This window comes from Fragaria vesca, linkage group LG6 (assembly GCF_000184155.1).
Source record: "Fragaria vesca subsp. vesca linkage group LG6, FraVesHawaii_1.0, whole genome shotgun sequence".
Classification (NCBI taxonomy): domain Eukaryota; kingdom Viridiplantae; phylum Streptophyta; class Magnoliopsida; order Rosales; family Rosaceae; genus Fragaria; species Fragaria vesca.
The window spans coordinates 314,752-340,204 of record NC_020496.1 but is presented as its reverse complement, the minus strand read 5'-3'; the positions used below and the strand labels follow the sequence as shown (position 1 = coordinate 340,204).

Below are 25,453 nucleotides of genomic sequence, written 5' to 3'. Positions count from 1 at the left end.
TTAATTTTTTCACAATTTTTTTTTTTTCAACCTTTGTCTTCAACAGAAATTTAACCTTTTTTCTTTTCACTGTTTCTCAATAAACAAAGACAAACTATTTTATCCAGCATGTAATTGTTCGATCCAGAATATAATTCTTGAATACATACATTTTTTTTGGATATAAGTTGAATACATACATTTGTTCCGCTATGTTGTTGAATATATTGTTTCTGATCTAACTCTTATCGAATTTGCATTTCAATTACCATGAACGTAAAGTTAATTGTCGAGTTTTTGGTACATGATTCTGGTATTCTGTATTCTATTAGTTACAAGAATACATCTAATTTCACCAAACAAGAATGCAAACTGAGACACCAACTTTGTAATGTCAAGAGAAGGATTTCATTGCATTCTGGGTCTGTAGAACAATGTCAGGTAGGTTAGTAACCAGAGGAGATTTTAAACAACAATTTGCAGTTCTAGGCATCGACTCTGTAAAGCCGATAAAAGGATGATCTCATTGTGTGAAAACGGTCTGTGAACTTTGTTTTCTCCAGTGTCTATTGACTTCTGTAATTTGTTTGTCACCTCAAAATAACCATTTCTCCTTCTTGAATGCCTAGCACACGTAGCAATGCACTCTCTAGTTCAATGTTTTGTGGAAAGCAACCTGCAGCAACGATGGGTGAACATAAATGTATTGTTATGCATTCATAATTTCACGCATGTTAACCATGATATAATACAAGCAATAGTTTAGCCTTCTGCAAAAGTTCGCTACCACAAGATCTCTGTTCTTCAGGACAGATTTCAACCATGACCACAAAGTTTTAGATTTACACATAAGTTTCAGATTATATTGGTCACGAGAAGCTTCAGGTCTTAAGCTACAATCTGACACTAATTCAAGGACTTGCTTAGTAAATTCAGTAAATTTCTGCACATCCATATTGTTTTCAGTATACATACAGGTAAGAGATGGAAGTAGGTTGAACCATATTCACCTAACTCTAATTAGAAAGTTTCCCCACTAGTTACTACAAAAGCAGGCATATTTAGTAGATATTCAAAATTGAAGATTACTGAACTGGTAGTTTAAATTTATCAATTCCTAGTAATGCGATAATTATTATAACCTGTAAGCAATCATACAGTAAAAGTAAGAACATGAGGCACATACAGATGTCGAAGTCTTCAGTAGCTCTCTGATGGCCATTGTTGCATAACAAGATGCTGGGAGAGTAAAGCTCAACTTGAGAGCAATCTGAGTTCCCTGAGGAATAGGGCCACCAAGAGATTCAACATGTGGCAACTTTTCTCCCTCGCTTTCCACCTCATTATCTTTTTTCGGCAGTTGTACATCATTGACAGAGCACTCTGACTGTTTGATGCGATCATGTAAACTTCCATCTCCACTGACACCTGTTGGGTACTCTTTGTTTACATTCACAGGCTTGGTTTTTGCAATTTTTTCAAAATCCGTCTCCACCAATGGTATATTGCCATCAATATACTTTAGTATATCCCTGGAACAATGATAATGAATAACTATTTTTTATTATCAGTTGATAATTGAAAATTGAAATATATGAATCCAAATGATGAAAGCTGATAAAAGGAGACAAACCATACCATTCAAAGTCCACTGGTTTTTGGAACACCCGCCTATAACTTCCGGTCACATTCGTTATTGAGAACTCCCTAAAAGGAGCAACAAGATTAATTAGAATTAAAACATGTGAACGAGGGAAGGCATGAGTGAGGAAGGAAATTGGCAGCATACTTGACATTATGTACGCTCTCTGTCAAGCTAATTCCATCCTGGTTTATGGAAGTAAACAATTCAGGGATAAGTCAGATTATAACTTCAAAGGAGCTGAAGTTGGCTAATCAAATAAATAAGGGGGAAAGACTGAATTAGTCACAAGAAGTACCTTCTTTGCAAGATCATGAAAAACAGCAGCAATATCATTTTCTGGAAAGATGACCCTTGATCTGCCAAACCAACCATGCATTAAAAAAATAAATTAGACTTAAGACACTCAGAAATTCCAAAGCAGGGGAGACTAAATTTTTCCTTACCCTGGCAGAGGAAGGACAATATCATCAATTGTGTAAGTCCCGTTGTTGATATCTTCTGCAGTTACAGCCTGCCAGATGACCGGAAGCACCTTAATAATTTCTTATATTATATGTTGAAATAAAAAAATGAAATCAAAACAAGGTGGATTGCATTCTGTGGATCAAGGAAAACTAGTTTCAATACTACATAACTACATGGACAGTCAATCATGTTTGTAAAAGAAATATCCAAATCATATAGCCACATGAAGCTAGCACTGTCTTGCCGTACCTGATATGCTATAGTTCTATTTATCCCCTTCCATTTATTTTCCTCATATAAGGACCAAGGGATTTGTCCAAGTAAAACTGTTTCACCCCATTATGAACTAGCATAAGCGTTCCCCAGTTTTAATAAACCATTTCTCTCAATTTAACAAAAAAACCCTAATGTGATACATTCTCATGGGAAAATAAATGGTGCCAAGAACACATACACGGTATTCATTTTACATCCAAAAAGTTGAAGCAAAGATAAACTTCAGATTGGGTTTGTTTAATCAAAGAGATATTATTTAGGAAATTAGGACAACGGGGGGAAAATGTGTGCAACAACTATCAGAAAGTGCCCAAGCAGCCCCCATCAGCCCATCACCTAAGGACAACACTATAAGTACTAGTTCAAGGTAGGAAACAACTAACCTTTACAAGACTAACCCTCGCCTCAGGAACATTTGTTTCTGATATATCATCCAAATGATTAGGATCAAATGTATCATCACAGTTTTCATCGTTAACATTTTCATCCACACACTCAGAACTAACAATTCCAGTCACCTTCTCAGTTTCATGTCCTTTACAATATACCAAGTCTCCCACCACAACTCGGTCAGTTCCTGTGACAATAACATTGGGTTAAATAACTCCCATTTTTTCTGACAATGGTAACAATGAAGATAGCAAAACAGTATCACAGGGACACTTTATGTAAACATGGAGAGACAAGATAAGCGAATAGCGGTAAGGCAATCTGATAATCAATGTCATGACCTCAGTGAATAAAAATAGTGGTCACTGGTTTGTTCCGCATCTTTTATGATTACAAAAATAGGAAATGAGAGCATACCATATTTTTGCACTCTCATACTTGCTGCATGGTTCCACAAATAGCTCTGGTAACTATGCACATACCTGAACAGGTGTGGTAATAATGGAGAACAAAGAAAATCAGATGGATGTAAAGAAAGTAATATTCAGGTCAATACATACATTCACATCCAAATTGGTTTATTCTATTGGCTAACATTCAAATCATTATTAAGGAATAGCATATGAAAAGGTGAGGAGACAAGGAATGAGATGGAAAAGAGACGTAAACACAAAAGTACATGCATCAACACTAAACCTAAGATAACATCCATTTACAAACTTAAACAAAGGAAAGCGAAATCTGCTGGAAAATTACTTACATCATCCTCAAAGTTCTGGGAACAGCTTTCAAAGCCTGAGAGTAGTTTCCAGGACATTTCTTCAGACACTGCAGCTGTGTGAGAAAAAGCGAAGGAAACATTCATGATCAATCATGAAGTAGAAAAGTAATACAGGTCAAACATATGTGCAGATAATAAGATCACCATGCTAAAAGCATATAAATCACAGAAAGGACTACACAAATCAGCCAAGGCAGTTGTAGGATTACTCATCATAGCAAAAAAGTTACAAATATAATTATATTAAGAAAATAATACACATATATATATTCTAATTTTGTTAATGATTTTCTTAGTTTTCAGACTTCAGAAAATTGTAAAAGAAAATCAAGTAGAGATTTCTGAGTTTTGTTAGTTCTAAAATTGCTTAAAAGTCATGATTTAGGGGTGGGAAGAATTTGGTGAGAAAATAAGAAGATGAGCCTTTGGCCAAAAAGCTGTGTGCGTCCAGTCTTGGTGGAAAATAATGGTCTCAGAGTATTTTTTTTTTTTTGTTTGAAAAAAAAGTTCCAGGGTTGAAAAGCATTGGTCATATATCGGTGTGCTTAGCCACACTTGCATGGAAGTAAACACCAAAACACTGCAAGATACAAAGAAGTTGAAATGCAGAGACTTACAACAGCTCTTTCAGCAACAAGATATCGAGGTAATTTCCTTAAGGTCCCGTCAATATCATTACTTTCCTTATAGTATTTCCGTGCCTCGGTAATCACATCTCTTTGTAATCAAATATTAGGTTAAGGAAAACTGCAAACCCACAGGATGCCAAAGCAGCATGCAATAAACCACTTTAGCTAACTTACTAGTTACTAGACATAAACTATAAGGGAAAGAGACAGTATCTACCCAACAGCTGTAAACATTAAAGGATATCTCCTTCCCTTGGTTCAAGCATCATGCTTACAGTAGATTTCCACTCTCCTCTCAGTAGTGAAGCTCCAATAAGATGTGTTGGAATTGAACCACTTCCAAATCTCTGAATTCAATAGCATGAATTTGATTAAGTTACTAACCATAAAACGAAATGTTTTGTGCATAACATAAGAATCTAACACCTTTAACTCTAGTAATCAACTTTTCTACAGTCAACTTATAAATGCTTTATCTTTGATGAAATTAACACTAAACTAGTGTTATTATAATATTTTAATAGCATATAAGTTTCATTCTTTTCAATGATAAGAAGGCCATTCCAAAAATAAATAAATTTTAAGAAGAACAACTATAAACTTCCAACACAACGAATCATTTACATGCTACCATTTGAAGTGGGTAGAAGCTTGTGGAAATGAGATAAATCTATAGTAACTTTCCTAAAGACCTATGGTGTATCTTTAACTTAGTCCTGACATGTATTTACTATTTGAATCAAGACATTTGAGTGATGCATTAGGTTATGGACATTCTATAGTCTACGATAGCTTTTCATGTAAAACACATGAAAAGTACATGTTGGCTTGAAAAAATTTAATGCCTTTGTAAAATATCTATCAAACTGGGGCATACGGGTTGTGATGCAAATGAAAATCCAATAAATGCTATGGACAGATACCAGATGGCATGTACTTTAAAATGAACAAAATGACATCATTTGAATTTAAGTGATCACTTGGTTTTTGTGGCACGTGCTAAGTAGCGACTCATTTATTTATTTAAAAGATGTCTCCTGCACATTCAGGGTAGTATGTGTAGGGTTAAGTTTAAGGTGACACAAGATATCTAACACTGAATTATTGACCATTACCTATGGACATTAAACAATCAACTATTGTTTTGGCCATCAATCCATTAAGCAGTTGACGAGACAGATATCTAAGGCTGAATTATTGACCATTATTTATGGGCATTAAACAATCAACTATTGTTTTTGGTCATCAAATAATTAAGCAGTTGACAAGACATCCTCCAGCACAAGAGATCTATCTTCTCGCCTTTTACGTCTATCACTATTGCAAATAAGGAGTTTAAACTGGAAAAAGAAAATTGCAAAACAACTCAAAGCTGAGAGCGAGAGCGAGAGAGTACTTGTAAACCAAAGTAGTTAACAAATCCCTGTTTTCCTAAGGCATTTGCAGAGGCCTGGATGATATCTTCAGAATCTGCAACAACTCCTCTGAAAGATATGTGAGTGCATGGAATAAGCGAATAAGGTGTTGATACATAAAAGTGTCCATGATTTGATGATTTATGGAAGAGCAAACATGGAGTAGACAAATATGCTTTACCTCAATGTAATTGTAAAGCGATTTCCCAGGAGTTGGCCAAGAGAAAGTCCTTCTTTCACATAGCTGGGAGAAATGCAATTATTACATTAGCATGCATTACAAGCCAAAGGAGTGGGAAAATCATGAACTCATATTCCTCAGCCCTACCAAAAGTCGCCTACTTTGATACCGATCAACCTATCATTCAAAGCAGCCAATCTACTTGCAAACTGTTTAAAGACGGTTACCTGGAAACACAATATGAACTAATGAAGCACCAGTATGCAAGTATGATATTTAAATTTCAGTAAGTTCATTCATTCACTGAGCAACCAATACACTTGAACTAGAAAACTGACATTGATAGGATTGAATGCAGTAAAATATGTATAATAACAAAAATGAGAAGCAATCCAACTAAGGAGCAAATATACAGCATTCAGAGAATGAAGCAGCAAGATGAGGGAGTACCACTTACCCTTTGACAAGTAACAGCACGCTTATCCTTTGTACCCGCGAACCCAAATGCCCTTGGCTACAAAAAAATATCAATCTATTAAATCACAAAATGACAGACAAGAACTACACAGTTTGACATATCTAATTCACCAAAAGTAATACTTAAATGTTTTGCTCTGTGTCATAGTGGTGAATCTAAACCACAACACCACAGGTGATTGGTAACATGTTTATACCCGTAGGATAACACTAATATGGACACATGATGTTGAATATGGTAAGTTAAAAGACATGTAAAGATAACGAAAAGGCATTTTTATCATATCAGTTCAAACGAGTTAGCTCTGTTCATTCATGCAATGGAAAGCAGAGAGCATATGGTGAACCATTAACTCTATCACGAGCTTCCTGACCCGGACACTAAAATTATTTTTCTTTTCTGTTTCTTTTAAGGTAATACGAACCACAGCAATTACTATATAAACTGCTTTATCATTGCAGAGGCATAATGGAAACAAATAACAGCATACCTGTATACCAAGCATCTTTCCTATAACTCCTAAAGCTTCTTGTGTATCCTTGTTCTCCTTGAAAAGATGAAACCTGAACATTAACATTGGAAAATCTTTGAATAAGGTGAAGAAGAACTTCTACAGAAAAACAGATAGTAGAAGAAAAGAAGAATACACAAATGAATTAGGCAGCTCCAATGCGCCAATACAAATGAATTAGGCGGCCCCATTGCGCCAATACCACAAAATAGTAAATAAAGATATACTTAAATGAGGCAGGCCTCTCTATCTAAATGAGCGAGAGGTTTAATCTTTATAAGCCAGAACCCCATTACAATACCCTTTTGTTACCTTAGGAACTTGCCAACATGCTCTGACCAGTCATCAACACCTCTGCTATCAAAAGGTTTATCACCCCTTTCTTTTCGCTTTTTCGAATTTCTGCCTCTGCCATTCTGCCCTCCCGAATTTAGTCTCACACGGATGCACTTTGATGAAGCATCTGGTCCATCCACTGCGTCGGTCACAAGGAACTTTAAGTTCTCCTTAAAAAAGTTATGCACCGCCTGAAATACCAAGGAGATTTAGTTCTAAAGACTATTACTTTCTTCATCACATTAGCACATATTCTCTAGAAAACTAACCGTCCTATGAACTTTATCATAGTCTGGTGAGAGCACAATAGGCATAACACCATCTTCACTCCCCGAATTAACCTCCCTGATGAAAGCTTCCAACCGTTCAACATCTTCACCACTAGCAAGACACCTAAACTTCTCGATTTCAGCACTATAATCTTTACTCGCAGCATCCTCCGTCTTCGCTCCGTTTTCCTTCACTACCTGAACTCATCACAACAAAATTACACTTCCATAAGCACATTACACACTTCAAATTCATTCAAAAACAAATCAAATAAAACAAAAAAGCCTTATCTACCTCCGGCGGAGCTTCCAAATTGGTCAAATGAACCACATTTCCTTCCATATCGACTTCATTCACCATAAAATCAGAATACCTGCATCAATAAAACAACAAAGCCTCAATCGCTATAGCTTTATCTTATCAACCATTCAACATGCATGAAAAAATTTAAAAATATATTAAAAAAATTTAATTAATCACAGACTACATTTCTGAGTAAATACAGTAGCAACAGGCTACTTAGCTTTAAAAATTAATCAGAAAAAAAATGAGAAAAAGGAGACGACCTTTGCTTAAGAATGCCGCGAAAACCGGGGAGAGGAGAGATGTAGCAGAATATTCCGACTTCGGATTCCTGCGTTGTCATCGCCGTCAGAGCTTTCACGGCGGTCGGTGGTGGTGGAGGAGTTGCAGAGCAGTAGCAGTTGTAGGGTTTTAGATTCGGGAAGCACGACGATACAGAATTAAGCCACATTTTATTATCACCACAAAACGCACCGTTTTGATAACTTAATCCCGTACTTCTCGCTTTGTTTATATCCTCAAAAGTAATCAAATCCGACGGCCAGAAACGAAAATCGCACACCGACGGTTGAGATCAGATTGGGGCGGGGAAATTACGGTTTTGGCCTCGGGAGTTTGAGGCTGTCAAAGATAGTTGGAGAAGGAAGAAGACGAGTGAAACAGTGCGTTGCTGAGTCTGAGTCAATTCTCTCTCTCTCTGAAATTCGAAGAGATCCGAAGCCGGCCGACGAGGAGAGAGAAACTGCGGCGGAGCTATGGTGAGCAAGACGGAGGAGGCGGAATTGAACAGGCTGGAGAGCCAGGTAGATAACGGAGGAGGAGGAGCGTGGGAGTATATGTGCCTGGTGAAGAAGCTGAAGGTGCGGCGGTCGGAGAAGGTTTTGAAGCACGGCATGTCGATCTTGAATGACCTCAGCAAACGATCCAGTCTTGGACCGGAAGGTGAGGATTTGAGCTTCGGATTTGGATTGGAATTTGGATTTGGATTTGTGTTTGATTTGATTGAGCTAGGTTGAATTTGTGTTAAGTCTATTGAGTTTTGATAGATTGCTGTTGATTTTGTGATATTGATGTGTTCTGCGAAAAGTGTAGTATTTCGATATCAAAGTATCAGAGATGGTTAAAATTGTGTGAGTTGAAAGAGCTTAGCTTAGTGATGCAAGTAATATTTTTCGGCGAGTAAGAGGTTTATGACAGAAATTGGTAATGAATTGAGTAGACAAATCCCATTCGAGTCATAGCTATATTTAATCATGAAAGAATGTATGCTGTTTTTAGCATGTCTCCAAATTTAAAGTTCCTCTTTGTAATTCTCGATGCAGTGTGGACTCTATATGAGCAGGTTGCAGTTGCGGCCATGGACTGCCAGAGTCTTGATGTTGCAAAGGTATAATACTAATTTCCTTTAGCTTGAACTTCTTTAGTACTTTGAACAATTTTAGACTTTGATGGTGATGTGTTGTTGTATTTCTTTCGGCCAATCAATCATATTGTATCTGATGGTAACTTTAGGCTTCGCATGGACTGAGTTTTACATGTGTGTGTAAATCATATACGATTTGTCTTACTGCTAAAATTTTGTGCAAGTACACACAAATAGTATAAGGGTTATCTTATGTGCCTTCACTTGATTTTTGCAGGACCTCATCAAGCTTTTACGGAAGGAATTTCCAGAGAGTAAAAGAGTTGGTAAGTCAAATAATTTAAAATCATGTCTAGAGAGAGGCTAATCTTTCATTCTTAAGTAATGTCAAAGTACCTGGCTAACCTTGATGTTGTTAGCTATTGCCATGTGGTGGCTAAGATATTTGTTTTTTCATATACAACAGGTAAGCTAGAGGCTATGTTGCTTGAGGCAAAGGGATCCTGGGCAGAGGCGGAGAAGGCTTATTCAAGCCTTTTGGAAGATAGTCCACTTGATCAAGTAAGTTCTGAACAAATTCTTCCTTGAAGGATCAATGTAATTTTTGAAGATGAGTTCTTTTATTGTGTGACCTTTGTATCTAATATGTAAATAATCTATTATTCTTTTGCAGGTAATACATAAGAGAAGGGTAGCGATGGCAAAGGCGCAAGGCGATACTTCAGGCGCCATTGAATGGCTTAACAAATATCTTGAAATGTAAGGCATATATTCACTGCCTTGACAAAAATATGTTTAATGTATGAAAAAAAAAAAAAGCTGTTGACTTGTCTTTTCCATCTGTTTACAGATTTATGGCCGATAATGATGCTTGGAGAGAGCTGGCAGAGATCTATGTCTCATTGCAAATGTACGTATCTACAGATTTAAGGAAGTTTAGTGGCTTCAGTTGTCTATGTTTTGTTCTGAATTGATAAGTGAGTCTCTCTGTAAACTAGGTACAAGCAAGCTGCGTTCTGCTATGAGGAGCTGATATTAGCACAACCTACTGTTCCGCTCTACCACTTGGCTTATGCTGATGTATGTTGCTTTTCCCCCTTCTGGTCAATTATTACTGTTGCTCTGTGACACTTTGTGTATGAACACCCAGTAATCGAATTGCAATCAATGTTCTTGATATTTGTCGCCCTACTATGTTATGTTTGAAATGGCAAGATGTGAAAAATTCTTGGTTTGAAGACTTGAAGTAGCATAGCGGATGTCCAAAGTGACCATGATTAACGTACTAATCACCAGGTGTAAATAAGATAAATCAAATCTCTGATATTTTGCTTTATTTGTTCAACAGATTCTTTACACTCTTGGTGGATTAGAAAACATACAGACAGCAAAGAAGTACTACGCTTCTGTTATAGACTTGACTGGGGGCAAGAATATCAGAGCACTATTTGGAATTAGCTTGGTGAGTCCTTTCTCTCCTTTTGAGGTGCATTAACTAAGAAATGTTCTTTTATATTGAATTACTTCATAGTGTAGATCATTGCTGATCCTGCTCGTACTGAAACTTATCTCTAGTTACATTCTCCTTTTTTCTCTTTAAAATTTTCTTCTTCCGATTCTATATTAAACATCTGCCACTGAATTGTTTCACTCCCTCTTTACTCCTGTCTTGTGCCAAACTGGAATGACTGAAAGAATGTTTAACTTCTGCTTGCAGTGTACTTCTGCCATCGGACAACTTGCGAAAGGAAGGAACAAGGAAGACAAGGAGACCCCAGAGCTACAGTCACTGGTAGTAACAGCCTTGGAGAAAGACTACAAGCAAAGAGCTCCGGACAAGCTTTTTCTGCTTACTACTGCCTTAAAATCATTGAAAGTTTCATCGTAACAACTTAGTCGTTGAAGCATCTCCAGTTTAGTGCACCCACTCCAACAGCAAAAGGTGGCGCCTTGATGCCAAAAAGGGCTTGGAAATACAAGGACCTCATATCATAGTTGTGTCAACTGATTTGTTTCCCCTATTTGTTATGCCCATTTCCCAGACCCTTAGGACGCCATAGTGGCTAACTAGGAATGTATGACTGTATGAGTAAACTTCCGTATCTCAGTTGCTTTATTTGCTCGGACATTTCTTCTTTCTGGATTAGGAGTACATTGGTGCTAAATTAAACACAAATCGTGATGTTATTTACAGAACAGTTGTAGCCTGTTTCTAGCTACTTTCATTTTTCGTGTTGGGATTTCAAATTGTTCTATAAACTGTGTTATTTTTCCTTCATCCACATTTCCAGAACACACCGTAAGTCGCAATTACTTGCGTACCAAGTTTTATCATGGTGATCCTAAACAGTAATAATTTTTGACTAGATCAAACGGATAATCCGTAACAGAAAATGGACTCTCTTGAATTCTCAACCATGCCACTATCGTAAATAAACGCATTAACCAGGGGCATACACCAGATGTTCTACCCAATATTAAACCTCCGCCACAACCCTCAGGCTGTCCTATTATTTCAATAGCAGTGTCACTTCTTCTTCCTCGTTACCAAAACCCTAGCCACCTCTTCTCTCTCAACCATGGCCGTCGGGTGCTCCTCTCTCTAGAAATTCTCATTCTTCATTATTATTCTTATCTGAAATTCTGAGTTTTTTTTTTTATCTGATTTGGTTGAATTTGCAGCAAGAACAAGCGAATTTCGAAGGGGAAGAAGGGAGGGAAGAAGAAGGCGTAAGTTCCATTCCCGCATTGTCTCTGATTTTGTTTTGCTCAAATATACCATCTTTTATCTCAATTGTGATTTTTTACTGAGGTTAAAATTTCGCAGAGCTGACCCGTTTGCCAAGAAGGATTGGTACGATGTCACGGCACCTAGTCTCTTCAATGTCAGGAAAGTCGGTGTGACCCTCGTCACCAGAACTCAGGGAACTAAGGTACGTATCTGACTACGTGTATTTTTATACAAAAACGTATGTTATGTATTTGAATTCCATAATGTATGTTCCTGATCATTTTCGTTCATCGAAACTGCAATGGTGTATTTTGTTGCTTGTTTTGAAAACCTGTTTTGAGTAGGGATTGTGTTTGTTTCGTTTACTGAACAGATTGCTTCTGAAGGACTCAAGCATCGAGTATTCGAGGTTTCTCTGGCTGATCTCCAGAAGGATGAGGATCATGCTTACAGAAAGATACGTCTAAGAGCAGAAGATGTGCAAGGGAAAGATGTGCTCACTAACTTCTGGGTATGGCACTGTTTTACTGCGGTCTATTTGTGTATAGCTCGAATATGGTTGCTATGTTTTACGTAGATATATCCTTTATATGTTACAGGGGATGGATTTCACCACTGACAAGCTGAGGTCGTTAGTCCGGAAGTGGCAGACACTGATCGAGGCTCATGTGGATGTAAAGACTACTGATAACTATACCCTTAGGTTGTTTTGTATTGCATTTACCAAGAGACGCGCAAATCAGGTCAAGCGTACCTGCTATGCTCAATCCAGTCAGATTCGTCAGGTCTGTTTTGGTGTCATGTTTGTCATTTCATGTCGATTATACTCTATATTGCATGCAGATGATGATATTTTTGTGCTTGTGTCCTGTCAGATTCGCCGCAAGATGAGAGAAATTATGATAAACCAGGCTTCAGCCTGTGATCTGAAGGAGTTGGTGCAGAAGTTTATCCCTGAGATGATTGGCAGAGAGATTGAAAAGGCAACATCCAGCATCTATCCACTGCAACATGTTTTCATTCGAAAAGCCAAGATCTTGAAAGCTCCCAAGTTTGATCTTGGCAAGTTGATGGAGGTATATTCTTATCCAGAGATGCTTTTTCTGGCACATCCTCTGAAATATATTAACGTTAACCAGGAAGAATGTGTTTCTGAATTTGATTCTTTTGTCTGACTAGGTTCATGAGAAAAAAGAGGACGTCGGTGTGAAGATTGATAGACCAGCAGAAGAAATTGTGCCCGAGGAGACCACCATTGTCGGGGCATGAATTGATTTATGAAGACCTTGCTCGCTTTGCTGGCTAAAGTTTTGATCATCGATTCAGACAGATGCAGACTTGATCTGCTTACTCGAGTATTATTAAGCAATCTTTTAGTTGATGTTCAGTTTTCTTTCTCTCTTTTAAATTCACTAGTAAACTCAATTTATATAATACACATTCTTGGTCCATTTAGTTGCTGCAGTTAAGTAAGGCAGTGAAGGCACTTATTCTTTTAGAACAAACCTACATAGCAACCCCTATTGAGCGAATGCAACTAGACAAGTTTGCTTTGCTTCTTGTGGTGGAACATTTAGGACCAGTTGGATTTAAACTTGATGCTAATAGCATTGTTTAGATGGCAAGAAGCAAACAGAAGGTAACATCTTCATTCCTTCCATAAAACTGACCCGCTTAGTTTACGACAGCCAACTGATCGCAGCATTGTATGACAAGTCCTATGCGTTGCTCTCCCTGCAGGCCATGGAAACCATCACAAAGGTCAAAAGAAGGGTAGAGACTAGAGAGTTCTTTTACGTAGAGAGTAAATGCCCTACATGAAATTTGGAAAATGCAATAAATCGAAAGGTAGAGAGTTCTTTTGGGAAAAGATGGCACGGGTCATGTTCCAAGTTATTTCTAAAAACAATAGTTCCAGCACTACTCATGGCAAACACAAACTTCTCCACCCTCTATTTTGTTCAGTGTCAAAGTTTTAGATATCCATGTGATTTTGCCTCTAATTCAACTTCTTTTCTTTCTTTCTTATAGCTACCTAGCTAAACTCAACCTTATGGCGATCCTTTGTCCTTCAAACAAAACTTATTGTATTATAGTAGCCATCACCTATTCTTTCTTTCATCTCGTATCTGTTACAGCAATAATCAATACCAACAGTATTAATGGTGGTTTCAGCACGCATCTCATCCGAAGAAATGCCCCAAATTCACCATTGCACAAACACAGGAACAACAAAAACTTTCGACAGTTGTTGGATCCAAACACGCCTGGATTCCCATTAATAAACGATCAGGGTCTCGGACATGTTCTGAAGTTCTCACTAGGAACCGGTACCCCATCCTCAGATGTTTATGCATTAGCGGATACAGGTAGCCCTTTAAAATGGACGCAATGCAAGCCGTGTAAAAATTGCCATATTTGACCCGAGTACATCCCCAACTTAGAAGAACATTACTTGTTCTGAAAAAGAGTGTAGACTTGTCGACGACATGAGAGAACCACTAAACATTCCACCAGATTTCTGTACAAAAAATCCTACAAGGTGTCCTTATGGTCTTACATATGGAGGCGGGGGAATCAGTGAAGGTGAGGCTACTTTGACATCCAGGACAGGGGAGGCTATCACCCTACCAGATATTATCTTTGGGTGCACGCATTCCCTCGTAGACCCAGCTAGTTTAGGAGATACAATAGGGTTGATCGGATTAGGACGTGGACCCTTGTCATTTGTTTCTCAGATTGCTCCCTATGTTGGAGGGAACAAATTTTCTCATTGCTTGGTGCTCTAGATACTGATCCCAAAATCGAAAGCAAGATCAATTTCGGAAATGGGAGTGAAGTTTCAGGTGAAGGGGTTGTCTCAACACCATTGGTGCCAGACGAGGATATGCACTATGTTGTGATGGCAGAAGGAATGACCATCGGAAATGAATTTGTTCCGTTTTACTCAAACGTGACATCGCTCAACAAAATTAAGATGGTACTCGACTCAGGCTCAACTTTAACGACGTTACCTCAATATATTTTTGACAGGCTGATAACTGAGCTGAACAAGACACTTGATCCGCAATTGCGACCGTTCGTTATGACTGAACCAAGAACGCTTTTCTGCATAAACTCGACGACAATTCCAGAAGAACCAAAAATGAGTTTTCATTTCGAGGGTGGTGCCGAAGTGCAGTTAGCGACAGAAAAAATGTTCATGAAAAAAGATGATGAAAATAACATATCATGTTTGGGAATCCTACGAGGTAATGAGGGTTCATTAGAACCTGATATGGGTATTTCAGGAGCCGTTACGCAGGAGAATATGTTGGTTGGTTTTGACCTGGATAGAGAAGTGGTATCCTTCAAGCCAACTGATTGCTCAAACTAATAGAACAGTGTAATTTTCCTTGTCTCCTTATCTCTCCATTTCCCTATTTGTATTTTCTTTTGATTAAAATAGGTATGAGTCCCTAGTCCCGACTTTGATTAGGCCGAAAGCACTTTGTAAGAACAAATAAGAAATGATCGAAATAAGAAAAACAACATTACTGTGTTAGTGATTGATGTGTTTATGAGATTGAGCCATGATATTAAGTAACAGTATGCTTGTTATAGTGAAACATTAGAGACCCTTATAAGGGATCAGGCTTTAGCTGATTCAGATTCCTAACCAAGTAATGAACATGGAAGTACGTACCTTAGTGGATGGAGGTGATTACAGATTGGTGAATGGTAGTGGAACTGATCTCAGAGTCAACTTCCTACCACCCTTCCAAGATTTTAATGACCCAAACTTGCCAATGCTATTGTGACTATGAGGTGGTGATACCCTCTTCGAGTTTGGAGAGGCTGACTTCACACAAATAGAGCTAGGTTGGCTCGTTTTAGGTCTATCCAATGCCTCAAAAGTTTCTTCTTCTGGGATCGCCTGAAGATGCTTTTCAAGCCTAGGAGATGATGATTGACTAGAATGAAGAGAAATTTGTTCACTTGTCCTATTGAGATCAGTGGTTGGGAGTTGGTCTGGAGGTGATCTGCAAAATTAAACGAAAAGGCTTCAAATATGTATAATATATATCTCAAATGAAGTATAAGAGCCACAGTGGATAGAAATCAAAACCTGCAGATCTCAGAGAGTATCATTGGGTCATTCTTCTCATGGACTCCTGATTCTCCTTCAACTTCAGTGTCCTCAGATCCTAGACCTCCTATTGGACAAAGAATAAGAATCACTTGAAACTACAGGAATATTTACAGGCAAGCTGCACTGCCTTGGGTAGAATCATACAATTACTTTCGACAAGTTTGCTGTTTTTTACTCTACAAAAGTTTTATTAATACTGCACAGAGAAGCTCATCGACAAGGTGATGTAAGTAACAGATCTTTAGCAATAATGAAGTGCAAGGATATTAGAAAAGAAAATAATTAGAAACAGAGAACAGACCTGATAAACGCTGACCGCCCTTCTGACCAAAAGTGTTTTTGCAGCCTACACATTTGCATTGCAAAGAGCACCCAGCACCACCCTTGATGAAAAAATCAAAGAGTCGTAATAGCTCAGTCAGAACATTTTAGAGCGGCTTTTAGATCATATAAAGAAAGCAGACTAGAAGGTCAGTACCTGGAAGCATACACAGTATTTCTTCAAGCAGCTTGATTTTTTACAGTTGCATCCCCTTTTGTGCCTAGCTGAAGTTGGAGTAGATTTGGTTTCCTCCTGCATGGGAATATTGGGAGTCTACATTTAGGCAATGGAAATTACCAAAGAAATAGTATCCGATGACTGATTAGCACCACACCACCGCAACCCAATTCTCACTACGAATATTATTGCTGAATGATTGGTCCAAAAATAATTGGGTTGCAAGGCCGTGGTGTCTCCTAAATATGATGCTGAGATGACTCACTGTCAGAAAGTACAAGTAGCTCAGTGATATATTTTTACCACAAATTGAGAAACAGCTTCAGCGCTTCCAACCACTCTAGGAGCAAATGCAAGTGGATTGCGAAGTTCAATGAGCCTTCGAGTCTCATGAACAATTTCTACATGAATACTCTTGTTGAAGCAATTAAAACATGAACAAGGCTCAACACAGTAGAGACCAGCAGCAAAGCATTCACAATAACTGTGTTAAGGAACATAGCTGGTCGTCAAATTTAGTGAACAATTGAAAAGAAAAGAAAATTTTGCATAGTGCACAAGATTAATGGCAAAAGCTGACAATTGTGATAGTCTATTTATAGCTATCTAGTACTACTAATGTAAAATAAACTCCAAGATCAGGAGAAAAGTATCGACACTAATAGGTAAAAGACTCACAGTTTCAAGCATTTTGACCTCCTACAATTACAGCGCTTGCAGGCCCTGCTTTCTCCAACATGTTTTGTCTCAACACTGCATAATTTAAACTTAAGGTAAAATCAAATCTTTAGGTAAAGAGATTGAAGGTCATTCAAAATTTTCTGTGCATACCTCTTCCTTTTTGGGCTACTGTGTTCAGATTCTTCAAAAGTATGCTTACATGTTTGAAGAGTACTTTCTGCAAGATGAGCTCCATTCTTGCATGCAACAGATTCATCTTCTGAATAGTTCAAAATTAATGATTCATCACGAGAATCCTCACCTGGAGTGATAGTAGTATAGCATGTCTTGGAGTCTGGCATACTCATCACTTGACTTTCCGAAGCCAGAGTCTTGACTGTTAAATTAGTTTCGCATGGAGTTGCAAGAGCATTCAAGTGCAAACCAATACCAGGTAATCTAGCTGATGAGAAAGCACACACCATTCCAGTTGTAGTTTGAATCAACTCCTTTACAACAGTTGGAGCTTCACAATTGGACCTCATTGAGACTGAACAAGTGCCACTAGAATCACTTACTAATTTTCTTTTATGAGTTTCTGCCTTGTCAAAAACCAAACAGCGTCTGTGAATCGTATGTGACTGAGAACTAGGCTAGAAAGGAACAAACAAACAAATCGTTACATTATTATATAATATATGATATTGTTGCATGCATCACTATGGATTTATATGATCTATTTCTTCAGCTTTGTTTTTGTATGAGTGTGCACACGTGTGTGAGGGAGGAAGGAAAGAAATGCATAAAACAAATGGAGAAGTTCAGTGCATAGAAAGCTGTTAGAAGCGAAGCATATTGTGGTCAACTTGGTCATTTTAGAGTTACTGGGGTACTCAGGGAAATCAGCTTCAACAGTTATTCACAAATTATATAGCATCTGCAACCTGTACAAATATTGATCAAGCCTATGTATTACCTTGCAGCTAGGAGGGGTGCATTTGTGACGCTTGACATCCACTGTATTACTTGGATTGACATTTAAATCCAGTAAAGGTCGAGAAAGAATTGATGGTGCTTGCTCTATTTCCATCAGGTCCCAAATAGGTTCTGAAGTACTGAACTTTTCCGATTCACATTGTTCACTAGAATCAATAGGACCAACAGTTTCCACCAACTCCTTGCCATTGTGATTCTCTTGTAGGTTGTCTAAAATAAAAGAGACTGTACCACCATCTACTGTTTTAGAAACAAAATATTCAGTTTCAGAATTACTGAACTTTTTTAATGCAAATTGTTCACTGGAACCCATAGGATCTGCCGTATGCCTTATCTCCACATCATTGTGATTGTCCACTAGGATGTTTGATACAAAAGACATTACCCCAGGATCACCTGTTTTAGGATCTTCCTCGGCAGAATTCTCTTCAATGATTTCGAAATCGAAGTTCAACAGATCATCAGCATCAGAAACTGACATCTCCCAGTCAAATCCGGCTCGACAGATTCTGAGTAAATGTGCTTCCCTTTCAGATGAAGAATGCCCTCCTTTTGGTTGATGAATATAAGATTGAACAACCGATTCAGGTGTGCCATCTGCCTTAGTAGCATCAAAAGGTACCACATTGCTCTCGGGGCTACCACAACTTAACTTCAAGGTACTTGGCAACTCAGCTGCTAGTTCTAAACTCTCTGCTGGTACTAAGTCTCCGATTACTGAACATTCCAATTGCTCACTAACAATTGAATCTCCATCAGAAGTACTATTTAGATTACAACTTCGAGAGATCCCAGGCTCCCATGCCTCGGAGAAGTGATGCCTGACAGCAACAGACACGAAAACACTAGTGTAAATATTATGACCAACATGCTTTTCATTTCAATTCAACAAATCAGGAACAGATAAATAACTGTACCTCTTTTGTAACAACTTATTTCGACATGGGGAAACAATATGCGGCGGAGTAAACCCAGATGGGGGAGAAGCAAAGCTCAGTGAGTTGAATGTGTGGTCATTTCTTATGAACTTGATAGGCTCAATTGGAGAAAGATTGCTAATGAAATTGGAAACAGGTGATTCCTACAATTCCAAAAACAGTAAGATCTCATTCCATAGCCCTCAAAAGGTCACAATTCAACTGATTTTGAGTAAAGTCACAACCTTTAGCCCTCAAAAGGTCACAAATTCAATTTTGAGTAAAGTCTCAACCTTTTGATGTATACACAATAGTAAAACTATAAATTTTACTGCTTTAACAGAAATCAGATCCTTTACCTTGTTCTAGATTACATCAAAAGATTCAAAACTAATTCACATTGAATTCAAACAATGATCCACTAGAACCCTAAAAATCGAACCCAAATCCACAAATTCAAGCCTCACAGAAACCCAAAAACAACAAATTCCATTGAAACTGGTCTAAAGAACAGAACCCATATGAACCCATACAAGTATTCACAAAATTAAGAAGAACCCAGATATCAAAATAGAATACAGATTGAGACTTTGGCAAAATTGACCTGGAATACTGAAACCAAAGGAGTGGACTGGTTCTTCAGAGGAGTATCCATGCCCAGAGACCAGAGTTCAGAGGTGAAAAGTCCAAATCATCCCTGAAAGTCAAAACTGTGATGGTTTCTCTCTTTCTCTCTCTAAAATTGATTTCAGAATAAAGAGAGGGAGAGGAAATGGAGGGAGGCTAATGGCGGGAAAAAGAAATAAATAAATAAATATTTCGTAACTCAGGACGCCACGTCATTATGTATTTTCCTTCTTTTTTCTTTTTTTTTTATAATTGTAAAACATTTTATACTCAGATTGGTTTTATATGATCTTTTAGGTTTTGGAGAGAATGAGTTTGCTCTTGATTTAGAGGGGAAAAATGACATAAATAAATATGTTTTAACTACTTCAATATGATAATGTTATGTTCTCATATATAAAAAGACAAAGTAGAAGTTGTTTTGCTGGTCTGTTAAGTGGAAACGTATACCAAGTGGTCTTAGGCGTCATACTTATCATAACAGTTGCTTTGTCTTACTGTAGTTTGGGAGTAGAGGTTATTCTCTTTATTTGCTTTTTAGTTTTCATGTCCATTTTTTTGGACGTAGTTTTAAAGTTTAGTTTGGATTGTTCGCTTGTTTGGACTTTAGTTTTAGTATTTCATTTTATCGAATAATGGTTCTTTGAGCTTGTATCAGAGTTTATCTCCTGCTTGACCAGGCACGGCTTCGGCTCAATTGGTAGTTTTGGTTTTTGCCAATGAATGGGCTATGCCCGATGAATAACATCCATTTCCCTAAAAAAAAAAAAAAAGAATAAAGTAGCATAAAGAAAAAGATTAAAATACAAGTTTGCACGAACTCTGCTCCGTGATGAACTCTTGATTCTATGATTCTAAGATCTTGTAGGACAAGTCCTACGCTTTGCTCTCCCTGCAGCAGGCAGTGGAAACCATCACAAAGATGAAACGGATCATAAGTTAAGTAAATAAGGGCTTATATAGAATTTGGTGCAGAGCAAATGCCCTTCATGCAATTTGGAAAATGCAATAAATCGACGGGTAAAGAGTTCTTTTAGGAAAAGATGGCCCGGGTCATGTTCCAAGTTATTTCTAAAAACAATAGTTCCAACACTACTCATGGCAAACACAAACTTCTCAACCTTCTATTACAACAAATCAATATGGTAAGATTCATGCAAATTATTATTTTTTTATATATTTATAGGTTACAAATCGTGATTTTGCCTCTAATTCAACTTCTTTTCTTTCTCTAAACTCAACCTTATGGCGATCCTTTGTCCTTTAAAGTTTAAACAAAACTAATTGCATTATAGCAGCCATCACTTATTTTCTCTTTCATCTCATACATTTCCCTGTTACAGCAATAATCAATACCAACAGTATTAATGGAGGTTTCAGCGCGCATCTCATCCGAAGAAATGCCCCAAATTCACCATTGTACGAACATAGAAACAACAAAAACTTTCGAAGATTGTTGGATCCAAACACGCCTGGATTCCCATTAATAAACGATCATGGCGCCATACATCTTCTGAAGTTCTCATTGGGAACCCCACCCTCAGATGTTTATGCAATTGCTGATATTGCTGATACAGGCAGCAGTTTACTATGGACCCAATGCAAGCCGTGTAAGAATTGCTCCAAGACCAAATATGCCATTTTCGACCCGAGTAAATCCTCAACTTATAGGAACATTACTTGTTCTGATAAAGAGTGTAGACTTGGCGACGACATGAGAGAATCACCAAACATTCCCCCAGATTTCTGTACAAAATATCCTACAAGAAGGTGTCCTTATGGTCTTACATATGGAGGCGGGGGAACCAGCGAAGGTGTATTGGCAACAGAAACAGTTGCTTTGACATCTAGGACAGGGAATGCCGTAACCCTAAAAGATATTATCTTTGGGTGTGGGCATTCCACCAAACAGCCATCTAGTACTAGAGTGGAAATGGGGGTGATCGGGTTTGGACGTAGACCCATGTCATTTGTTTCTCAGATTGCTCCCTATGTTGGAGGAAATAAATTTTCTCATTGCTTGGTGCCTCTAGCTACTGATCCCAAAATCGAAAGTAAGATCAATTTCGGAAATGGGAGTGAAGTTTCAGGTGAAGGGGTTGTCTCAACTCCATTGGTGCCAGACGAGGGTCACTATATTGTGATGGCAGAAGGAATGACCATCGGAAATGAATTTGTTCCGTTTTACTCAAACGTGACATCGCTCAACAAAATTAAGATGGTACTCGACTCAGGCTCAACTTTAACAACGTTACCTCAACATCTTTTTGACAGGGTAATAACTGAGCTGAATAAGACACTTGATCCAAAAATGCAGTCGTTCTTTGTGACTAAACAACAAACACTTTTATGCTTCAACTCGACGGAAATTCCAGAAGAACCAAAAATGAGTTTTCATTTCGAGGGTGGTGGCAAAGTGCAGTTACTTACAGAACAAATGTTTGTAAAAAATGATGAAAAAAACATATCATGTTTTGGAATCAAGCGTCCAGGTGATAAGGGAGCAGTAGAACCTGATATGGGTGTTTTTGGAGCTATTATGCAGGGAAATATGTTGGTTGGTTTTGACCTGGATAGAGAAGTGGTATCCTTCAAGCCAACTGATTGCTTAACCTACTAGAACAGTGTAATTTTCCTTGTCTCCTGATATCTCCATTTCCCTATTTGTATTTTCTTTTGATTAAAATAGGTATGAGTCCCTAGTCCCTACTTTGATCAGGCCGAAAGCACTTTGTAAGAACAAATAAGAAATGAAACCTGATGAAGTTAATGCCATTATTGGATATTAGAAATAAACTAAACAATGAAACAAAGCTACTGAAAGGAAGTTATTCAGGAATTAAGGAAAATGCCGGAGGAATATTATATCTAACCTCAAATCCTTGAGTTCCTAGCTAGTTTAACCTTTGGGACCTGTATTTCCTTCTGTTCAGCCATTTGTTCGATTTCTTGCCGCAAATGACTACTATTGAGCTGCGAATGGGACTGTGAAGAGTGAAGTTCAAGATTTACAAAACTGTATAATCAGCTGTTTTTGAAATTGTAGTTGGCCATATGATTTTGTGGTTATATATGTACTCATACACTGGCAAGTGACATCATTGATTTGTTGTCCTAGGCTCATTGCAGTAGAGATGGAGTCTCAAAGTAACAAGCCAAATATCGATTAATGATCAACAAGGAACTAAGAATACATAGAAGGGTTACATCCATAAGGAACTAAGAATACATAGAAGGGTTTAATCAATAAGGAACTAAAAATACATAGAAGGGTAATAAGGAACTAAGAATACATAGAAGGGTTTAATGTATCTTGAGTAAGTACAGAAATGGGACTTCCATATTTTTTGCAAAGAGTGGTTACCTAGTCCAGGAACTGGTGTTGGCAACCGCACCCCTGGGATCAACAGTGGAAAAGCGTCTACACGGTTCTGCAATGGAATTTCTGATATCCGGATGGCAGACCGTCCTGACTTTCGAATATTGTACTCGCAGATGAAACATTTTTTAGCATTATTGCGAGGATAATAACACAGTGCATACAATTTATCTTCATCATTTGGGTGGAAAGCCAGAGGCTTCCAATACAAACTCGCTATGAGTTCGTCCAGGACAATCTTCTCTTTCAAACACCATTTCACACTTTTCCTTCCAACTCCATCCATCTCATGATCATCTTCTTTCAAGTCCCACACATAAAGAATAGGAGATGGAGGTCCTTCATTATAAAACTGGCATAGACTCAGACGCCCCCGGAAAACAGTGAGGCACTGCTCGCATGAGGAAGAAGCAGACAAGCCTGCATCTACATCAGGCTTGGATATAAAACTGTAATGGAAGTTATGGTTTGCCGGAACAGTAGCAGCACTAGGTATGCAACTGTTGTCAAACTGGGAAGGGTCTAAACCAATAACAAGGCCACTGGAGACTAACCAGTACAACGTGCCGTTGCAAGCAAGGCCTACATTGTTGACACTGCTTCTAATATCATCATATGTAAGCCCTTGCGGGAATGGAACTACTGCTTGTGTCCATTCAGAGGTTTCGGAAGAGAAGATCTCCACCATGAATAATGCAGATTCTTCCTCACATTCGAGAATTCGCACAACCTTGCACCTATGGTAGGAATCGCATATGAGCCCCACGACTACATGGGCTTGGTGGCATTGAGGAGCGAGAGGAAGAGGAACACAATGGTTGGTGTATGGATTGCTGATGTAATAGCACCTGATCTGAAACATCGGAGTCGCGCACCACAAAACTAGGTCATTGCATGTCCCAGCCACAACATTGTATATGTGACTGAATTTGAGAACATTCGACACCCTTGTGTGCTTCAGTGGAATTGTGAAGGACTGTATTTCAAGTGCACTGGTACGGACAAACATGAGCGTAGTTTCAAAAGGGGGATTGTGTTTTTGGAGACTTAAAAAGTGGGCATGGAAACAAGGTTTGGAGATCAGAGTCAACCAAGATTTGGAGACACGCTTGCATTGAACAACAGTGTTGCGAGGAAGTCGACAAAGGATGTCTACCAATAAACACTCCGGGAGTTCATCGATCAGGTCTTCTGGTGCTGCAACAGACTCGGAGCTTAGAGCTTTGCTTCGTTTGCTAGTAGTAACATCTCCCATTGGGGCATAAATCGAAAAATGTTATTGGGTTCTTGCATAGCAAAACTACAGAAGTAGAGAGACAGCATATAAATACACACACATATGGAGAAGAAGATGGAATTGGATTGAATTAGGAGACTAGTTCGCACATAACTCTAGGTGTAAATGTCATGGATGAATAAGATCATCAATATACCATATTAATTCGGAAAAGGTGTCCCAGCTTATATAGGATCCCTTCTTATTACGGAAATTATTTCACTAGTACACTTTTTATAGGAGCAGCAGCACCAACTATGAGAAATCCACCGATCCACATATGCTGTGTGAACAATGAAAGTCGTGTACCATGGATAAGGGGGCATCGCCCTTCTTATTCAACAAAAATAAGTAAGCAAATCACGTATTACAGACAAAAGATGACTAATTTACAATTCAGTCTGTCGATGAAAGATGTAACTAAACATGTAAGGATCAAATCTTACAAATATAGCAATAGCGCTTTTACACATAAACTGGAGACATTGCGTTTATGAATAATGAATCTTAAGTCATGAATGTTTATGGATGATAACTGAGCTATGGAACTCGTTTAGTCATCTTTTTATGGAATAAGAATGTGTGTTGATACTTGATACTACAGTCCTTACCACTATAATCAAAGAATTTGCATTGCTACTGTTTATTAAGACGAATGCCTAGCTATGTGCGCATATATCACCTAACCGACATCTCTCACTGCTACAGTCAAAGAATTTGCTATTTACTCCTATAAGCAATCAAGCTTTTCACTTCCCCCCTCTTCTCTTGTGAGATTCAAGCAATCAACTTGTACACTTGTGCATCAGCTCTTAGTATTCACCCTTGTTTGATGGGTTTGAGCTTGATACTCAGACCCCCGGGAGAAAAAAGTTCTGGTGCTATGGATAAACAGCCTGAGGGGCCTGTAGGGTTCGAATCATCACTTGATAAGAACGCAAAATGTGGTTGCCTATAGTATGCGAATCCCATGAGGAAGAACTCGACTGGAACAAGCATGGCGTTTGGGAGTTCTTCTGTTACCAACGAGCCACATGACTGAACCTGTCAAGAAGTAAACCACATAAGCCTGTTCATTTTCATTCCTTAGTAGTAGCAGAGAGTAGAGACTGATGCAAAAAGAAAAAAGGGATGCCTGTGAAGAAGATACCCAAGCATCTTTATATTTCATCTGACAATTAATTGGAAGTTATGAGACCGACACTCTTGCACTG

The 25,453-nt window shown here is 38.2% G+C and overlaps 7 protein-coding genes across 8 annotated transcripts; 4 read left to right on the top strand and 3 right to left on the bottom strand.

The window, feature by feature from the left end:
• Positions 1–210: 210 nt before the first annotated feature.
• On the bottom strand, positions 211–8,067 carry LOC101297847 (multisubstrate pseudouridine synthase 7-like). Of its 2 annotated transcripts, XM_004301983.1 has the most exons (20): positions 7,923–8,067; positions 7,651–7,729; positions 7,356–7,553; positions 7,063–7,277; positions 6,730–6,802; positions 6,219–6,275; positions 5,909–5,988; positions 5,762–5,824; positions 5,562–5,649; positions 4,410–4,512; positions 4,154–4,257; positions 3,516–3,589; positions 3,173–3,237; positions 2,749–2,942; positions 2,068–2,135; positions 1,920–1,980; positions 1,769–1,806; positions 1,618–1,686; positions 1,166–1,511; positions 211–655 (listed from the first exon to the last, which is right to left on the bottom strand). In XM_004301983.1, exons 1-20 carry the CDS (start codon positions 8,000–8,002, stop codon positions 629–631), a joined length of 2,082 nt encoding a protein of 693 aa, XP_004302031.1. In that variant the 5' UTR covers positions 8,003–8,067; the 3' UTR covers positions 211–628. The 2 variants fall into 2 exon arrangements, with proteins under 2 accessions (XP_004302031.1, XP_004302030.1); XM_004301982.1 differs by having other exon boundaries at positions 426–1,511.
• Positions 8,068–8,298: 231 nt separating this feature from the next.
• On the top strand, positions 8,299–11,275 carry LOC101297554 (ER membrane protein complex subunit 2-like). The gene is made up of 9 exons (XM_004301981.1): positions 8,299–8,601; positions 8,982–9,046; positions 9,300–9,348; positions 9,489–9,583; positions 9,696–9,781; positions 9,873–9,932; positions 10,021–10,102; positions 10,371–10,484; positions 10,740–11,275. Exons 1-9 carry the CDS (start codon positions 8,415–8,417, stop codon positions 10,908–10,910), a joined length of 909 nt encoding a protein of 302 aa, XP_004302029.1. The 5' UTR covers positions 8,299–8,414; the 3' UTR covers positions 10,911–11,275.
• A 326-nt stretch (positions 11,276–11,601) lies between these two features.
• On the top strand, positions 11,602–13,167 carry LOC101297262 (40S ribosomal protein S3a-like). The gene is made up of 7 exons (XM_004301980.1): positions 11,602–11,612; positions 11,705–11,752; positions 11,850–11,955; positions 12,127–12,264; positions 12,353–12,538; positions 12,629–12,829; positions 12,933–13,167. Exons 1-7 carry the CDS (start codon positions 11,602–11,604, stop codon positions 13,020–13,022), a joined length of 780 nt encoding a protein of 259 aa, XP_004302028.1. The 3' UTR covers positions 13,023–13,167.
• A 1,075-nt stretch (positions 13,168–14,242) lies between these two features.
• Positions 14,243–15,129, top strand: LOC101307419 (aspartic proteinase CDR1-like). Its single transcript, XM_004304690.1, has 2 exons — positions 14,243–14,339; positions 14,543–15,129. Exons 1-2 carry the CDS (start codon positions 14,243–14,245, stop codon positions 15,127–15,129), a joined length of 684 nt encoding a protein of 227 aa, XP_004304738.1.
• Positions 15,130–15,456: 327 nt separating this feature from the next.
• Positions 15,457–19,612, bottom strand: LOC101307137 (CRC domain-containing protein TSO1-like). Its single transcript, XM_004304689.1, has 10 exons — positions 19,562–19,612; positions 18,958–19,121; positions 18,021–18,861; positions 17,216–17,697; positions 17,063–17,137; positions 16,688–16,868; positions 16,364–16,459; positions 16,187–16,268; positions 15,862–15,949; positions 15,457–15,775 (listed from the first exon to the last, which is right to left on the bottom strand). Exons 1-10 carry the CDS (start codon positions 19,610–19,612, stop codon positions 15,457–15,459), a joined length of 2,379 nt encoding a protein of 792 aa, XP_004304737.1.
• A 1,686-nt stretch (positions 19,613–21,298) lies between these two features.
• Positions 21,299–22,204, top strand: LOC101306841 (aspartic proteinase CDR1-like). The gene has a single exon (XM_004304688.1). The coding sequence runs from the start codon at positions 21,299–21,301 to the stop codon at positions 22,202–22,204; it is 906 nt and encodes a 301-aa protein (XP_004304736.1).
• Positions 22,205–22,827: 623 nt separating this feature from the next.
• On the bottom strand, positions 22,828–24,218 carry LOC101306546. Its single transcript, XM_004304687.1, has 2 exons — positions 22,949–24,218; positions 22,828–22,838 (listed from the first exon to the last, which is right to left on the bottom strand). The coding sequence occupies exons 1-2, from the start codon at positions 24,216–24,218 to the stop codon at positions 22,828–22,830; spliced, it is 1,281 nt and encodes a 426-aa protein (XP_004304735.1).
• Positions 24,219–25,453: the final 1,235 nt, after the last annotated feature.

What these genes read in the sequence shown, in the direction of transcription:
- LOC101307137 (XM_004304689.1), bottom strand. Translation starts at nt 19,612, where the DNA reads ATGGATACTCCTCTGAAGAACCAGTCCACTCCTTTGGTTTCAGTATTC. An exon ending in AATAAGTTGTTACAAAAGAG is followed by an intron (nt 18,862 to 18,957) that starts GTACAGTTATTT and finishes TGTTGCTGTCAG; the next exon opens with GCATCACTTCTCCGAGGCAT. An exon ending in AGTAGCCCAAAAAGGAAGAG is followed by an intron (nt 17,138 to 17,215) that starts GTATGCACAGAA and finishes TAAATTATGCAG; the next exon opens with TGTTGAGACAAAACATGTTG.
- LOC101306841 (XM_004304688.1), top strand. Translation starts at nt 21,299, where the DNA reads ATGAGAGAATCACCAAACATTCCCCCAGATTTCTGTACAAAATATCCT.
- LOC101307419 (XM_004304690.1), top strand. Translation starts at nt 14,243, where the DNA reads ATGAGAGAACCACTAAACATTCCACCAGATTTCTGTACAAAAAATCCT. An exon ending in AGGCGGGGGAATCAGTGAAG is followed by an intron (nt 14,340 to 14,542) that starts GTGAGGCTACTT and finishes TTGGTGCTCTAG; the next exon opens with ATACTGATCCCAAAATCGAA.
- LOC101297554 (XM_004301981.1), top strand. Translation starts at nt 8,415, where the DNA reads ATGGTGAGCAAGACGGAGGAGGCGGAATTGAACAGGCTGGAGAGCCAG. An exon ending in AGAGTCTTGATGTTGCAAAG is followed by an intron (nt 9,047 to 9,299) that starts GTATAATACTAA and finishes TGATTTTTGCAG; the next exon opens with GACCTCATCAAGCTTTTACG. An exon ending in CACTATTTGGAATTAGCTTG is followed by an intron (nt 10,485 to 10,739) that starts GTGAGTCCTTTC and finishes TTCTGCTTGCAG; the next exon opens with TGTACTTCTGCCATCGGACA.
- LOC101306546 (XM_004304687.1), bottom strand. Translation starts at nt 24,218, where the DNA reads ATGGGAGATGTTACTACTAGCAAACGAAGCAAAGCTCTAAGCTCCGAG.
- LOC101297847 (XM_004301982.1), bottom strand. Translation starts at nt 8,002, where the DNA reads ATGACAACGCAGGAATCCGAAGTCGGAATATTCTGCTACATCTCTCCT. An exon ending in CGCGGCATTCTTAAGCAAAG is followed by an intron (nt 7,730 to 7,922) that starts GTCGTCTCCTTT and finishes TTATTGATGCAG; the next exon opens with GTATTCTGATTTTATGGTGA. An exon ending in ATGATAAAGTTCATAGGACG is followed by an intron (nt 7,278 to 7,355) that starts GTTAGTTTTCTA and finishes TTGGTATTTCAG; the next exon opens with GCGGTGCATAACTTTTTTAA.
- LOC101297262 (XM_004301980.1), top strand. An exon ending in AATCCAGTCAGATTCGTCAG is followed by an intron (nt 12,539 to 12,628) that starts GTCTGTTTTGGT and finishes GTGTCCTGTCAG; the next exon opens with ATTCGCCGCAAGATGAGAGA. An exon ending in ATCTTGGCAAGTTGATGGAG is followed by an intron (nt 12,830 to 12,932) that starts GTATATTCTTAT and finishes TTGTCTGACTAG; the next exon opens with GTTCATGAGAAAAAAGAGGA.